The 18,042-nt window shown below is 33.2% G+C and overlaps 1 protein-coding gene across 1 annotated transcript in view; it reads left to right on the plus strand.

Moving 5' to 3' along the window:
* LOC138378950 (charged multivesicular body protein 1B2-like) overlaps window positions 1–17,408 on the plus strand; it is a 55,080-nt gene extending 37,672 nt beyond the window's left edge. Inside the window, exons 3-8 of the mRNA XM_069464247.1 lie at window positions 3,380–3,526; window positions 3,923–3,991; window positions 4,093–4,200; window positions 14,235–14,278; window positions 16,372–16,470; window positions 17,393–17,408. Of these exons, the coding sequence (XP_069320348.1) occupies window positions 3,380–3,526; window positions 3,923–3,991; window positions 4,093–4,200; window positions 14,235–14,278; window positions 16,372–16,470; window positions 17,393–17,408 (483 nt within the window). The remainder of the gene's footprint in view (window positions 1–3,379; window positions 3,527–3,922; window positions 3,992–4,092; window positions 4,201–14,234; window positions 14,279–16,371; window positions 16,471–17,392) is intronic.
* The last annotated feature ends 634 nt before the right edge of the window (window positions 17,409–18,042 follow it).

Raw genomic sequence — 18,042 nt, forward strand, 5'->3', positions numbered from 1 at the left:
TAAAAACTTCCTTCAAAAACTCTTATTTCTGCTTATAGATAAGACGATGGTACTTTAAGATGAGAGTCTACCATCCTCCTCATTTTCTGACAAATTAATGAACTTTTTTTTTCTTTTCCTCAAACCACTTGGTCTCATTCTTCTAATATGTCCTCAGGGACAAGGGCTGAACTTTTAATAACATCACCAGTTTTCCTCTCTTTACTAAATAAATCCTATCAGCACTCAAACATCTTTAAATCTTTAAAAGTTCTCTTCTGAATTTATTTCTACCTGTTGGTACTCTCCCTTCTCTCCTTCCATTTGTAGCAAAACTTCTTGAAAGAGTTGTCTGTATTTTTTAATTCTAATCCCTCTCCTCTTTTTTTTTTCCGCTGTTGCACTCAATCCACCACTTTGGGTTACCCACCCCCCCCACCATCCACTGAAACTGAAGACTTCTGTGTTGCTTGATCCAATGGTTAGTTGATCTACCAGTAACATTTGCCATAGTTTATTATGCCTTCCTCCTTGAAACACTTTTCTTAGCTTCCAGGACACCACACTCACCAGTTCTCAGTCTTGAGGCCTGCTTTTTTTTATTTTCCCTTCTACCTATACTAACTCCAAAAGTGAGTTAATTTAGTCCCTTAGCTTTAAATACCATTTGTATGCTGATGATTTCCCAATGTACATTTCTAGCCTAGTCTTTTTCTCTGAACTTCAGACTCCTATATCCAACAGCTTATTTGTGTTTACACTTGGATGTCCAAGGAATAAATCAAACTTAAAACTGAACTTCTTATGTTCTATCCTTCCCAATACAGTTTTCCTTATGTCAGTTAAAGGCAATTCTGTCACTCAGACAAAAACAAAACAAAACAACCTTAGAGTACAGTCATGTTTAACCCCTCTTTCATACCCTACACCTATCTATCAGTAAATCTTACCCTATCTACCTTAAAATGTATTCAGAATCTGATCATTTCTTATCATCTACAATGCTCTTACCTTGATCCAAGCCATCATTATCTCTTACTTCAGTTAATTGCAGTGAGTTTCTAATTGGTCTCCATTCTCCTGAACCTTGTCCTCTAACTATAATCTTAACACGCCAGCCAGGGAGAACAATTTAAAAACAGAAGTCAGATCATATCATTCTTCTGTTCAAAATTGTCTTGGTCTCATCTCATTCCAAGTAAAGCCAGAGTCCTTAAAATGGCCTATAAAGCTATATATATGATTTAACTGTTATCTATTTGACCTTATCTCCTTTTCTCCCCTTCATTCACTCTACTTCACACACATTGGCCATCCTGCTGTGTGACATGCTTGTAGAGGGTCTTTTCACTTGTGATATTGCTGCCTGCTGTGCTGAGTAGCCCTGTGAGTGGCTTCCTCTCTTCCTCCAGCAAGGAGAAGACTCTCTTTGTTTTAAGATATTTATTCAGATGTCACCTTCACAGGAAGCCTTCCCTGGCCACCCTCTGTAAAATTTCAGCAACTCAAATACTAACTCTTCCTATCCTCAGTTCTCTGTTCTCTTTTACTCCCTGCCACATACCATTATTTAATATACTATTTTAATTATTTATTGTCAGACTTTTAACTAGAATTTGTGCTCTGTAACAACAGGAGTTTTTGTGTTTGGGGTTCACTACTGAATTTCAAGTGCCTAACATGCTGTTTGACATTTGCTAGATGCTCAATAAATATTTGAATAAATGAACATATATTATGAAAGTTACCTCTGGGATCTGAGGGAGCTGGGCATCTGGAGTAGGAGGAAGACCTGTTTATTATATACCATTTTCTACTAGAGTACTGTACCCACAAAATGCATTTCTTTTATAGTATTAATTTTAAAACTACCTAAGATGAAAAGAATTAGGCATCAAACAAAAAAAGTAGATATGTTTAAATAGGAAAGGAGGGAATGCTTCAATATATGATGTTGGAAAACAATAGATCCTTACATCATAATTTTCACCAAAATAAACACTAAGTTTATTCAATACTGTGTGTAGAAACTTTAAAAAAAGGAAAGAAAAAAGCCAGAGTAAACACTAAGTTTAATAAATAAGGGAAAACATTAAAATTCCATAAGAAATTACTTTGAAGTACAGAAGAATGTTTTGAGCATAGTAAAAAAAAAAAAAGTATAGCAAACATCTGACTGTGAAAGTATTAGACACTTCTTTATATCAAAGATACACACAAAATGGAAGTTCAACCAACAATCTAGAAAAGGTCACATTACAGATAACAAAAACTTAGTAATTTTAATATGAAGTATTCTTACAAACCAATAAGGAAAAGCCCAAAAAGATGGACAGAGACATTAACGGCTCATAAAAGAAATATAAATGCATAAATGGCTGTTAAATGTAAAAAAAAAAAGTTCAACCTCACTTTTAAACAAAGAAATACAAGGAGATACCACTTTTCACCACTCAGATTGTCACAAAATATAATAATGTCCCATATTGATTAGTTTATGCAGGAGAAAAACAACTCTCTTATGGTGCTAGAGGAGATGTAACTCCCTGCTAGAATTCTGTGGAAAATAATTAAAATTATGCATACTTTGGCATCTGGTAATTCTGCATCTGGGAACTTATGAAAATACATGGAAAGTGTGTAAACTTGTATGTACTAGTGTAGGTATCACATTGCTGTTTATATTATTGAAAAATTGGAAACAAGTAAGTTGGCATTTCTTTTACCTTTAGCCCTGACCTCAGCTGTTATACCAGAAAAAACATGGATTTATGTTAGTTATATCCTTTTCATATACGTATTTAAGTAAAAACATAATTAAAGAAGATACTTATGTCTGTGTAACATCTAGAAGCATTTTATGTACCATCAGTAGTATTTGTACCATATATGAAAACCCTCGTTTCTGGTACATCTATATAATGCAGGCTTTAGAAATGATGTAGTTATTAATATATATATTTTTACTTAGATTTTTTTTTTTAATATGTAAGAAAGTAGGTTCTAAAACAGTATGGTCCATAAGTGTACTTTTTTAATAAATATATTTATATTATAGTAAATATGTTTATGTAATTGAAATACTGTATGCTAAAATATTAATAGTGGTAATGACTCAGTGATGTGATTTTGGTCAATTTTTAAAACATTTTTAATATTATAATTTCTTAAACTATTAATGAACATATATTTTCTAATCATAAGATTAAAAATTAAAAAACTAAATTTTTCTAATAGTTTAGGGTGTAATTTCCTTAAAAGATAAGTATAAGCTCTTACAGATTATAGGTTACTTTCGGGTCATTTTTTTTCTTTTTAAAATATTTGTACTTTTCCTCTTTGTCAATATTTACTTTTGCTCTTTATCTTCGCCACTACTTCTTTGTTCTTTTTAAAACAGGCCATTCAGAAAGGCAATACAGAAGCTGCAAGAATACATGCTGAAAATGCAATCTGCCAGAAAAACCAAGTGATCAATTTCTTGAGATTGAGTGCCAGGGTTGATGCCATGGCAGCCAGAGTTCAAACTGCAGTAACAATGGGCAAGGTAAAAATCAATATCTATAAATAATAAGAACTTGTGATTTAAGTTTAATGAAAGTATTAAGAGTTGTTAGAAATGTAAACCTATCGCAGGGTGCTACAGGGTACTGGTAAAAAGCGTTCATGAACAGGAATAACATAGTTAAAGTGTTTAGGAAAATGATTTTGCAGTGGATTTTTGATCTAAGGTTTGATTATCTTCTAATTAGATGAAGAGTTAAAGATGTAAGATAGCCAATGCCTGCCTAGACCATAAATATATAATGTTGTATTTTTACTGTTAAGGAAAAGGTAGACAAGTTTCATAATTTAATCTGTAAGTAATATATTTAAGAGACTATAAAAATTTTGAGATTGCTTATATTATAGGATACTAAGTCTGATTTTATACCCCAAATAGGTAACAAAGTCCATGGCAGGTGTAGTTAAGTCTATGGATGCTACCTTGAGGAGTATGAACCTTGAGAAGGTAAAAAAGAAAAAAATATATTTGATGTTCAGATGACATCTTTTTAGTGTAAGTTTTTCTTATGACTTTCTTATACCTTTTTTTTTTTTTTTTTTTTACAGATTTCTGCCTTGATGGACAAAGTTGAACACCAATTTGAAACACTGGATGTTCAAACACAACAAATGGAAGACACAATGAGTAGCACTACAACCCTAACAGCACCACAAGTAAGAATAGCTTCTCTACTTAGAATAACTTTTTAAAATTACTCCACTTCAAAATATAATGGCTTTGTGAGCCTAAATGTCTAGGATGCTAAATAAGTACTGCATGTCCCCAGAATCCAGGTAGGAAGTTACTGTTCAGCCTCCTGATTCTTGATATTCCCTACCTTGGTTTAGAGCTCTGGGAATTATACTGGATCACATGTCTGGAGTCTAGAGCCTGGTTCTGCCTGGGTGCCAATGGTCCTTATTGATGAAGCCATTGCACTAGAAGCTCACCGAGGCCAGCTAGTATTAGATGTTATCCCAAGCCTCAGCTAGTTAATTACATTGAAAATATTCTTATGTTGCCTACTTTTTAGGTGTTTTATTTATGAGTCACAGGTGAACCAAATAGTAAATAATAAGATTATTATGTTTTTAGAAAACTAGTATAGTTTCCAAACTGCAACCTGGAAAGAGACCACCTACAGAGAAGATTAAAATTTGAAACTAGTTTGCATGCCACACAAGCCAGAAACAAAGTTTTGTAAAATTTAAATCATTATCACTGTTCCCTTTGATCCTAGCACCTATCATATGATTAGTCAAATGAACAGAAGACTTGTTACCACTCTTTCAGATGCTAATATGGAAAAAAATATAATTTACAAAATAGGTTATGAAGAAATCAACAACTTTCCATCAAAATTTTACTGTAGATAGCTCTTCACAAAGAGGTAAACAATGAAAGAACAAACTTAGAGTTTAGTGTTAGGAAGAAAGAAAGAATTCATGTGTATGTCTTATAGTGAGCATATATTTAATCATTTCTTTTATACCCTTCCCCTAGAGCCTTGCTCCCCAAAATGATGGTACAAGATTCAGGAATATTTGTATCACTGGGAACTCATTAGGAATACAGAATTTCAGGCCCCCACCCCCAGACATATTAAATTGGAATCTTCTTTTTTACAAGATTCTCATGTGATTTGTATGCACAGAGTTTGAGAAGTGCTGTCCTAGAGTTTCTGATTCTTATTCAGGTACCTTAGGTCATCCTTAGGTGGTTTTTATCATCTATCAAGTTTAGAAAACACAAGTGCATTTGAAAAATGACTTGAAGCCAGGACACTTGGATTTTTTTTTTCTTTTTTTTAGATTTATAATTGACACATAATTGTACATATTTATGGCATACAGTGTGATGTGTCCATGCATACATTGTATAATGATCAAATCAGAGTAATTACCATATCCATCATTTTATACATTTATCATTTCTTTGTGGTGATAACATTCAAAATCTTCTCTTCTAGCTATCTTGAAATATACACTACATTGTTAATTAGTTTTATCACCCTACTGTATAATGGAATAACAAAACTTATTCTTCCTATCTAACTGTGACTTTGTACCCAATAACTAACTTCTCCTGGTCTCCTTCTCCATCTTCCACCCTCCCTTCCCTAGCCTCCCAGTAACCACTATTCTACTTTCCACTTCTATGAAATCAACTTTTTTAGATTCCACATGAATAAGATCATGAAAAATTTCTCTTTCCGTGCCTCTTATTTCACTTTACGTAATATCCTACAGGTTCATACATGTTCCCACAGATAACAGGATTTCATTCTGTTTTATGGCTGAATAGTATTTTATTGTGTGTGCCACATTTTCTTTATTCATGTTTAGATGAGCATTTAGGTTGATTCCATATATTGGCTACTGTGAATAATGCTACAATAAACATTAGAGTGCAGATATCTCTTCAACGTACTGATTTCATTTCCTTAGGATATATGCCCATTAATGGGATTGCTGGATAATATGGTAGCTTTATTTTTAACTATTTGAGGAAACTCCATACTGTTTTCCATAGTGGCTGTACTAATTTACATTCCCACCAACAGTGCATAAGAGTGCGACTTTTTCCATATCCTCACAAGCATTTGTGCGAGGTAATACCTCATGGTTTTTATTTGCATTTCCTTATGATTAGTGATGTTGAGCATTTTTTTCATACACCTGTTATATATCTTTTGAGAAATGTCTATTCAGATCTTTTGCCCATTTTAATGGGATTATTTGGGGGTTTTGCTGTTGAGTTATTTGAGTTCCCTATATATTCTGGATATTAACCCCCTGTCAGATACATAGTTTTCAAATATTTTCTCCCATTCTGCTTGTTGTCTTTGTTGATTGTTTCTTTTGGTCTGTAGAACCTTTTTAGTTTGATATAACCCCTTTTTCTATATTTGATTTTGTTGATGAGCTTTTGATATCTTATTCTAAAAATCCCTTGTCCAGTCTAATTTTATGAAGCATTTCCCTTATGTTTTCTTTTAGAAGTTTCATAGTGTAGGGTCTTACATTTAAGTCTGTCTTGTTTGTTTGTTTTGTTTTATTTCAGAATATTGCGGGGGTACAAACACTTTGGTTACATACATTGCCTTTGCACGGCCTGAGTCAGACATCTGCATTCAAATGTTCATAGCAGCACAATTCACAATTGCAATGATGTGGAAACAACCCACATGCCCATCAATACATGAGTGGATTAATGAAATGTGGTATATGTATACCATGGAGTACTACTCAGCAATAAAAAAACAATGGTGAGCTAATGCCTTTTGTATTATCCTAGATGGAAAAACATTTAAGTCTTTAATTCATTTAGAGTTGATTCTTATATATGATGAGAGATAGGGGTCTAGTTTCATTCTTCTGCATGTGGATATCCAGTTTTCCCAGCACCGCTTAGTGAAGACACTGTCTTTTCCCAATGTGTTTCTTGGCACCTTTGTCGAAAATCAGTTAGCTGTAAATGCATGTGTTTATTTCTGGCTTCTCTGTTCTGTTGGTCTATGTGTCTGTTTTTGTGCCAGTAATATACTATCTGGGTTATTATAGCTTTGTAGTATGTTTTAAGTCAGGTATTATGATTTCTCCAGCTATTTTGTTGTTGTTCAGGATTGTTTTGGCTATCCAGGATCTTTTGCATTTCCATATGGATTTGAAGATCATTTATTCTGTTTCTGTGAAGAATATCATTGGAATTTTGATAGACATTGCATTGAATCTGTAGATTGCTCTGAGTAATATGGACATTTTAACAATATTAATTATTATAGTCCGTGAACATAGGATATCTTTCCATTTATTTTGTCATCTTCATTTTTTTTTTCTCAGTGGTTTATAGTTTTCACTGTAGAGATCTTTCACTTTCTTGGTTTATTCCTAGGTATTTTTTTTAGTTATTGTAAATGGAATTACTTTATTATTTTCTTTGTCAGATAGTTCGCTATGGCATATAGAAACTTTATTGATTTTTGTATAGTGATTTCATATCCTGCAATTTTACTAAATTCACTTGTTCTAACAGTTTTTTGGTGGAATCTTTAAGATGTTCTATATATATATGATCATGCCGTCTATAAACAGGGACAGTTTGACTTCCTCCTTTCCAGTTTGGATGCCCTTTATTTCTTTCTCATCTAATTGCTCTCGCTAGAATTTCCAGTACTATATTGAATACAAGTGGTGATCGTGGGAATCCTGGTCTTGTTTCAGATACTGGAGGAAAAGCTTTTAAATTCTCCTCATTTAGTATGATGTTAGCTGTGGATTTGTCATATATAGCCTTTATTGTGTTGAGATACGTTTCTTCTGTACCCAATTTGTCGAGAGTTATCATCATGAAGTGATGTTGAATTTTGTCAAATACTTTTTCTGCATCTATTAAAATGATCATATGTTTTTTGTCCTTGATTTTGTTAATGTGATAGATCACATTTATTGATTTGCATATGTTGAACCATCCTTGAATCCCTGGGATGAACCCCACTTGATCATGGTGAATGGTCTTTTTAATGTGTTAATTCAGTTTGCTAGTATTTTTGTTGAGGATTTTTATATCTGTGTTCATCAGGGATATTGGCCAGTAGTTTCCTTTTTTGTTTCCTTGTCTGGCTTTAGTATCAAGGTAATGCTGACCTTATAGAATGAGTTTGGAAGTATGCCCTCTTTTTCAATTTTTTTAAATAGCTTGAGTAAAATTGGTAATGATTCTTCTTTAAATGGTTGGTAGAATTCAGCACTGAAGGCATCAGGTCCTGAGCTTTTCTTTGATGGGAGACTTTATTAGTGCTTCAGTCTTCTTACCCATTATTGGTCTGTTCAGGTTTTCTACTTCTTGATTTCATCTTGGTAAGTTGTATGTGTCCAGGAATTTATCTGTTTATTCTAGGTTTTCTGGTGTGTTGATGTATAATTGTTCATAGTAGTCTCTTATCATCATGTGTATCTTTTGGTATAAGTTGTAAGGTCCTTTTTATCTCTGATTTTGAGTTTTCTTCAGTTTTTTTTTCTTGGTTATTCTAGCTGATGATTTGTCAATTTTGCTTATCCTTTCAAAAAACAAATCTTTGTTTCACTGATCTTTTGTATTGATTTTTAGTCTTTATTTCATTTATTTCTGCTCTGATCTTTATTAATTCTTTTTTTAACTTATATTTTTGGTTTAGAGTTTTCTTATTTTTCTAATTCCTTGAGGTGTAATGTTAGGGTATTTTATTAATAGATCTTTCTACTTATTTGATGTAGGCATTTATTACTATAAACTTTCCTCTTACAACTACTTTTTTTGTATCCTATAGGTTTTGGTATGTTGTGTTTCCATTTTCATTTTTCTCAAGGAATTTTTAATTTCTTCATTGACCCTTTGGTTGTTCATGAGCATGTTGTTTAATTTCCATGTATTTGTATAGTTTTCAGTTATTGTTTTCCATTTTTTTTTCATTGTGGTCAGAAAACATACTTGATACGATTTCAGTTAAAAAAGTTGGGAAGAGTTGTTTCATGGTCTAACGTATGGTCTATTTTGGAGAGTGTTCTATATGCTATTGAGAGTATGTATTCTGCAGTTGTTGGGTGGAATGTTCTATAAATGTCTGTTATGTCCATTTGGTCTAGAGTACAGTTAAACTCTGATGTTTCTTTGTTAATTTTCTATCAGAATGATCTGTCCATTGCTAGAAGTGGGGTGTTGAATTTTCTTATCATTATTGTATTACAATTGATCTCTTCCTTTAGGTTTGTTAATATTTGCTTTATATATTTAGGCACGCCAGTGTTAGGTGCATATGGATTCACAATTGTTAAATCCTCCTGCTGTATTGATGCCATTATAATTATATAATGGCCTTCTTTGTCTTATTTTTATCTTTTTTGAGTTAAAGACCGTTTTATCTAAGAATATCTATTCTTGTTGGCTTTGGTTTCCATTTGCATGGACTATTATCTATTTTTATCCCTTCACTTTTAGCGTGTGCTTATCTTTATAAATGAAGTGAATGTCTTGTAGGCAGCATATGGTCGGTTCTTGTATTTTTATCCATTCTGCCACTCTATGTCTTTTACTTGGAGAATTTAGTCCAATTACATTCCAGGTTATTATAAGGACTTTCTACTGTCATTTTGTTACTTTTTTCCTGCTTGATTTGTAAGTCCTCTCATCCTTTCTTACTGTCTTCCTTTATGGTTAAGTGATTTTCTCTAGTAGTATGTTTTAATTCCTTGCTTTTTATTTTTCATCTATTAAAGGTTTTGGTGTTGGTTCCCATGATGCTTACAAAAATCATCTTAGAGTTCTATGAAGTTATTTTAAACTGCCAATTTATTTTTGATAACAAAGAAAAAACCAAAAAATTAAAAACACTGTACTTTAACCTCACCACCCTCTAATCTGACACTTGATGTTTCAATTTATATCTTGGTATTTTGCTTACTTCTTAACAAGTTGATGTAGACAGTATTATTTTTAATAGTTTTGTCTTTTAGTCTTCTTGTGGTTTACGTGCCACAATTACAGTATGAGATCGTTCTGAATTTGTCTCTATACTTTTTTATTAGTGAGTTTTATAACTTTAGAGTTTTCTTGTTGCATATTAGCATTGTTTTCTTTCAAATTAAAGAATTCCCTTTAGCATTTCTTGTAAGATAGGTCTGATAGTGATGAATTCCCTCAGCTTTTGTTTGGAAAAGTCCTGATCTCTGCTTCATGTGTGAAGGATAGGTATAATGGATACAGTATTCTTAGTTGGCAGGCTTTTTTTTTTTTTTTGACCTTTAGCACTTTGAATATATTATCCCACTCCCTCCTGATCTATAAGGTTTCCACTAAGAAGTCTGCTACAAGACTTATCAGAGCTCCTTTATATGTTAATTGTATCTTTTCTCCTGCTGCTTTTAGGGTTCTCTCTTTATCAGGCTTTGAATGTTTATTTTATGCCTTGGGGTAGTCTTATTTGGGTTAAATCTGCTTGGTGATATTTTGATCTTCCTGTACCTGAATATTTACAACTTTCTCTAGGTTTAGAAAGTTTTCTGATATTATTTCTTTAAATAAGCTTTCTACCCCTTTCTCTAGTCCCTGTTGAAGGCCACTGACTCCTACATTTGCTTTTTTTATGCTATCTCATAGGTCTTGTTAAGTGTTCTTTATTCCTTTTTTGTTTTTTTTTTCTTCTCTGTGTATTTTCAAATAGCCTGTCTTTGAGCTCACTGATAATTTCTTTTGCTTGATCAATTCTGCTGTTGAGATCCTCTAGTACATTTTTAATTTTGTCCATTGTATTTTTATCTTTAAGATTTCTATTTTTTTATTATTTTAGTCTCTTAAGTTTCTCTGATATATTTCTGAATTGCTTCACTGTGTTTTATTTCAAGTTCACTGAGTTTCTTCAAAACTGCTATTTTGAATTCCCCATCTGAAAGTGCACACATCTTCATCTCTCCAGGGACAGTCACTGGTGCAGCATTTAGTCTGTTTGGTGAGGTCATATTGCCCCAAATGTTCTGAATTGATGTCTGGGCCTTGAAAATATGGGTATTTATTCTAGTCTTTGCCATCTGGCCTTGTTTGTACTTATCCTTCTTTGGACAGCCTTCTAGGTATTCAAAAGGGGCTGACTTTGGAATTCCCTAAGCGTGTGGTCACTGCAGTTGTTTCAGCACTACAGGGTGCCCAAGACCAAGTTTACTTTAACATTCTTGTAGATTCTGTGGTCTCCAGCCCCGATGGACTTGAGAAATATCAGGGAGAGTTCCCTGGTTTCTCAGGCAAAGTATTTTGCTCACTTCCCACTTCTTTCCCCAAGCACATAGAATCTTTCATCACGCAGTTGGGGGAGAGGTGACACAGGCACTCCTATGGTTGCCACAGCTGGCACCGTGCTGGGTTACACCCAAAGCCCACAGCTTCCTAGACCAGCATAGCATTGGGGCTCACCCAAGTCTTATAGACAGTAATGTCTGCTGCCACTGATAGTTACTCAGGTCCTGAGGCCACTTTCATCACCTGGTGGTGATACTGGCCAGGACTCAGGTCTATCCCACTAAGGTGGCAGATTCCCTCTGGCCTGGAGTAGGTCTACAAACCCCGTCTGGGAGCACTAGCCTGGAATCCCGGGTACGTGGGGTTCTGCCCTGTGCTATATTTTACTGTTGTGGGGCTGTTACTGGGTTCCAAAGAAAAGTCCCCTGCAAACTTTGCTCTCCTTCCCCCAAGTGGAAGGATATTTTTATACTGTGCTGCCTGTATTTGGAGGAGGGGTCCCACAGGTAGTCCTGTGGCTGCTGCAGCTAATGTTGCACTGGCTCAATCCAAAAGCCCACGGTCTCCGAGACCAGCACAGAACTAGGATTCACCCAAGAACCATAGTTGGTGTGGTCTTCCTACCACAGAAATTTATTCTGGGCCCAAGGCCATATTAATTAGCTTACAGCCAAGCAGGTTGGGACTTGGGTTTGTCCTGCCAGCGTGGCAGATTCATTTCTGGCCAGGGGCAAATCTAGTAGCTCCATCTCTGGGGACCAGCCTAGAATGAGGTGCTGCAAGGTGCTGCCCAGTGCTGTTATAATGTGGTGAGGTTGGCACTGGATTTCAAGTCAAAGTCCCATGCACCCTTCCTTTTCCCTCCCCCAAGCAGACAGATTCTCTTCACCCTGGACTGCCTAGGGTTAGGGGAAAGGGTGATGTAGGTAATTTGAGACTGCTCTTTCTATGCTTTTCTTGTTATTATGCTAAAGCAAGGTACTGTGATCTCTCACCTGGTTTCTTTAGCTCTTGTAAAGGTGTTCGCTTGTGTGGATAGTTATTCAATTTGATGTTCCTGCTGGAGAGTTCTATTCCACCATCTTGGTCTGCCTCCTATCTTGGATACTTGGATTTCTAATCTATGTTCTGCCAATAATTAACTTTGAAACCTTCACTAAGATACTGACTACCTTGGGCCTCAGTTTTCCTAACTGTAAAATGTAGGGGTTGGATTTGATGATATCTAAAGTGCTTTTTAGCTCTAAAATAGCTGAGATTCATTCACCCAACATTTGCTGAGTACCTTCTCCTATTTCAGGTATTGTGCCAGGTGCTGGGGTCATCCAAATATATATGAGTCATTCTTCATAAAAACTCAACCAAAACTTAAAACAAAAATGGAGAGGGATCTGGTTGAACACACTTAGTCATCCAAATTCTGTCACTATGCTAATGACTAATTAGAATTCAGATTGGCAAATCTACTTTGGAAAAGCAATCTGGTAATATCTTCAGCCTGTTCTCGACATAGCAGCCAGAGTGATCCTGTTAAAACAGTCAGATAATGTCACTCTTCTGCTCAAAATCTTTTATCCTACTTAGAATTTCACCAACAGTGTACTTACCATGTCCTATACGCTCTTGTCTTCCTGGCTTTATTTTTCTCCATAGTACATATCACCTTTTAATATACCATATACTTTAAAAATTTTATTTTCCCCCCTTCTTATGTATATGCTAGAATGTAAGCTTAATAAGGCAAAGATTTTTGTCTTTTTTCATTGATACCTCCCTAGCACTTAAGACAATATCTGGCATAAGATACTCAATATTTGTTGAATATTGTTAAATAAATCAGAATATATGAAAATGTACATATCCTATGACGTAGAACTTCCACTTCAATATTTATACACAAAGAAACCCCTACATGTGTGGACAAATATATTAAATACACACACACACACACACACACACACACACAAGCACATGAGAATGTTAATTGCATCATTGTTTATAATAGGAAGAAATTTGAAAAATCTAAATGTACAAAAATAAAATGGGAAAATAAAATTGAGTTTATGTACTGCAACATCATACAGGAGTTAAATGAAGTAGATTTCTAGGTATCAGTATAATTAAATCTCAAGATTGAGGAAAGGAAGTTATAGAATAATATAATAGTATAATACCATTTAAGTAAACTTTAAAAACAAATGCTATTTTAGATATGAAGTAAAAACAACAAAATGTTAATGCACATAGGTATTTGATCTATTTTTTTCTGAGCTTTTTCTGTATTTTGGAAATATCTTTAAAATGAATGAAAGAGAACAAGAAAAACTAAGGCCCAATGGCAAGGTTAATGATTTATTTAAAATCATACACCTTGTTAATGGAAGAGCTGGGCCTACATCTTAGAATTCCTACCTGTATGTTCAAAATATTTTTAAAACACAAAGAGTTTTGAATAATCAGACTCTATTCCCTGAGGACTCCTGTACTTTAGTAAATATCTTAATACTTATATTTTATTCATCTCTCATATTGTAAAGACTCATTCTTAATATCAGATTTGCATCAACTGACAGAACAATTATTCTCATCTAAAATTTAAATCTATTGCACTTTCAATAAAAGCAAAGTCAGTTGGAATGGAGCTTTATAAACGAGTTCACTTCCTTAGTCACAGAGAGCTACATTACTCAGAAATTCAAATTATATGTGAATCTTGCTAATATATCTCACATAACCTCATAGTTTGAGGCTTTAGAAATATTCAGAAAAGAATTGTATTCTGAAACAATTCAGCTCCCTCTGGTGGTAAAAATATATTTAAAAAAACACTTTGTTTTAAAAATTGTAGACCAGTTCTCCCCCTTTTAAAGCAAAATAAAAAATAAAAACCACTCAAAAAGCAAATGCTATTAAATTATAAATTCTCATTTTCTTATTCTAGAACCAAGTGGATAAGCTACTTCAAGAAATGGCAGATGAAGCTGGGTAAGAAGTTATTTGGGTGGTTTTGGATAATCTTGACTTAATACCTAGAGGTTCTAAATTTCTGTAATGTGGATGAAAATATTTGTCTTTACCACCAATGATCAGAGTTAGGTTTTTGACCCTAGAATTTAGTGTTTCAAAGGCCTTTAAACAGTCATCTGGTTCCTTCCCATGCTCATAAAAATGTGACTTTGTTCAAATAATCCTAGTATTTTGTTAAAAATCTCTGGAGATAGACTCATTTAGTGTGTGATACAAGAAATGGAAGAAAGTAATCAAGGGAGGCAGGAGTGTTTAAGTGTTTGCTCTATACCTGCTATGCACAGCATATATCAAATGCATGATCTTTTTAAAGGGTCTTCCAAGAATATTCTGCTGTGATAAGGCCAGACATTGCCAGATGTTCCTTGGGGTAGTGAGAGACCAAAATTCAGAGATTAGTTATGTGAATAATGTGTGGTAACTGGAGCAGTAGAAAATACAGAACCACTGATGTAGAAACACTGATGCCCATCCTTAGAGATATTTAAGTATCCGATTGCTGTTCGAGTTTGTGATTCTCTTCAACAAAATATAAAGTATCTTTAACTTTTCAATAAAAATCTGTCTATAGAATCTCATAATGACTGTTACAAGTTTTTATTTTCTGTAGTGTTTTCAAACTGGAATTGGCATACACTGTTTTGGAGACAAGCAGAAATGTTAGTTTATATCCTAGAGTAGTACAGTGAAGATCATGCACTTTCGAGGCAGATAAGCCTAGTTTAAAATCCTATCTCTACCACTGGAGTGATCTTGGACAAGTATATTTAACTTTTCTGAACCTCAGTTATATGGTTGGATTCAAATAATGATTCGCTGTCAATGCATTCCAGACAATTTAGCTGTCTAGTACTGTAATGGTTAATTTTGTGTCAACTTGATGAGGCTAAGGAATGCCCAGATAGTTCATAAAACATTATTTCTGGGTGTGTCTGTGAGGGTGTTTCCAAAGAGATTAGCATGTGAATCAGTAGGCTAAGTAAAGAAGATCTACCCTCACCAGTGTAGGTTGGCATCATCTCACCTTTTGAGGGCTAAAATAGAATAAAAGGGGAAGGGCAAACTGCACACCATTGGCTTTCCTGATTCTCCAACTTGCAGAGGGTAGATTGTGGAACTTTGTGGCCCCCGGTTGTGTGAGCCAATTCTCATAATAAATCTCTTCTTATATAATCTATGTATATGTACTATTGCTTCTGTTTCTATGGAGAACCTTAATATATGAACTTTCATTGTTGAAAAAAATTGTGATTATTTTTGCCCTCAAACCAAATATTTAGCAGAACATTTAGATTTTTTAAAAGCAACGTTTTAATCATTTGTATTTCAAAATCAAATTAATTGTTATAATACTATGTATTCATATATAGTTCTTATGTACAATAACTTTTTGAAATTTATTGAGGTTTTTCTGAGAGTTTATATTGCCATTTAATAGAAGTATATTAATTAAAATTACAATGTATATTAATTTTAAAAAATATGCAATCTCTAATCACTAGGCTCAAGATTTAATATCTGTTATTTGAATCCAAATAGTTTAAAAAAAACAAATAATGATTCCTATTAAAGGTAGCTCAGGAGCTAAACACTGAAATAGAAGTTAACACAAATATTAGATATGAATCCTAAGATTACATTTATCTAGCCTGCTTTATTTTTTAAGCATATTTTCATTCAAAGCAGGAGATACACAGTAATCTCCAGTAAATCTAATACATTAAATGACCATTATTTTGGTCTTTTGTTCCAAAGACCAGCCCATTTCCCAGTCTTTTATTGGCTTTTCTATAATAAAATTACCATCCACATGGGTGACTATTAGTGCTCAACAAAAATGCTTTAAAATTAGTAAATCATTTATGATAAGGCAGACATTCAGAAAATGTTTAAATTCTATTTACATCTATAAAATTGAACTTGTTTTAGTTCAAATTAACGTAAAATGCAAGGAGTATTCAAATGTGCAGTGCCTATTTTATTATTAGTTAGGTAAAGAATAGAAATGCCTGTATTAACATTTATCTATGCTAATTATTTTTAAATTATAGCCTTGATCTCAATATGGAACTACCACAGGATCAGACAGATTCTGTTGGCACAAATGTTGCTTCCACGGAACAGGTACAGGTTGTATTTTACCTTGATTGGTATGTGCTTGATGTGTATTTAAGTAATTTTGTATAAGTATTTAAATAAATTCAACATTATATTTATATATTTATATCAACATATTTGTATAAGTATTACATATTTATATATTTTTTTCTTTTTAAAGAGTATTTTTCTACTATAATATTACATCATTGTAAATTAGCAAAATGTGGTTAGCTTTTAGCTCCATTAATGATAGGTATTTTCTTTTTGCATGCACATTTCATTTAGAGATTAAATTTGCTTCCCTTCATAGCTTCTGCTGTATTAAGGTCTCCATTTCTTCTGAAATATTTGAAAAATTAAACTCCTAATGTTGGTGTTTGTGTAAATTTTTTGAGACAAGATTTAAAGTGTAATTTAAAGAACTGGTATTTCTGTTTGCTTCACTTCCTCCTGAAACATTCTTTGTGTATACATATAGATAAGTTGCACTTCAGTTACACTAAAACACTATTAAATGCCAGAATGTTTAAACACTATCACTATATGAAGCTTTCTTTTGCCTTGCTGTACTTTTCAGTACATAAAGAAATTCCGGGCAGTTTCCACCTTGACAGATTTTATAGTTCTGTATATCATGTATAAAAGTGTGAGAGACATGTTTTTATAGATGTTTTTGACAGAGCTAGCTTAGCTTCTTGTATATTAAACATCTTCCTCAAAAGTTAGATCAAAAATCGAGCACCATAGTGCTACGCAGTAAAGTACTTTATATAGAATAAAGTATAGAATAAAGATTTTGGGATTTTTAAAATTCAAAGTAGTTTTTAATCTATCTGCAATGACATGTGATACATTAAAATAAAAACAGGGAAAACATGTTTACTTAATATGTTTACATAGCCAAAAACACCTCATTTAGTCATACAATGGACATGCCATTTTTTGTGTTTTATGTTTGTTTTTGTTATCCAGGCAGAAATGCAGTTGACTTTTAATCTATGTCCATCCATTTTTAAATTTAAATTGTTAGAACATTTACCCGGTAATTTAATGACTATTTGAGTTCTTTAAATTTTTAAAAATGTTTCATTGATAATTTTTATATAACTAAAAAATTCTGCAACATTAAAGAAATTAAGGTTTGTTCAATTTTAAAATTCTCTTCACTAAATATCATTGTTAAGATTCCCAGAAAAATTTTAACTTTTCATACTTTCAAATGAAATTCTGAAACATACATTTGATGATTCTCTTGTTTCTACTCAATTTTTATTATGCTATATTTGAAAAGGAGGTTACTTTGCATGGTATTATTATTTACATTTTTTTATCCTTTACATTTTTCCATATGATTGTTGATTGGTTTCTGAGAATCTTGGCTTACATTTTTAAACCAACCAATAAAATAACAAAGAAGACAAAATTGAACCAACTCCAGTTACAGCTACTATAAGTCCTGGTTAAATGTGTTCATTCTTTTGTCTTAAAACAACAACTCTTTAATAAGTGGAAGAAATGGAGTAGAAATAAATCAGTTAAAATGTTTTACTCAGCCATGCAAATAACTTTCAGCCCAGTGGAAGTTGGGAGCACAACATAGGGGATGGTGGAACACCAAAGGT

This window comes from Eulemur rufifrons, chromosome 30 (assembly GCF_041146395.1).
Source record: "Eulemur rufifrons isolate Redbay chromosome 30, OSU_ERuf_1, whole genome shotgun sequence".
Lineage (NCBI taxonomy): Eukaryota > Metazoa > Chordata > Mammalia > Primates > Lemuridae > Eulemur > Eulemur rufifrons.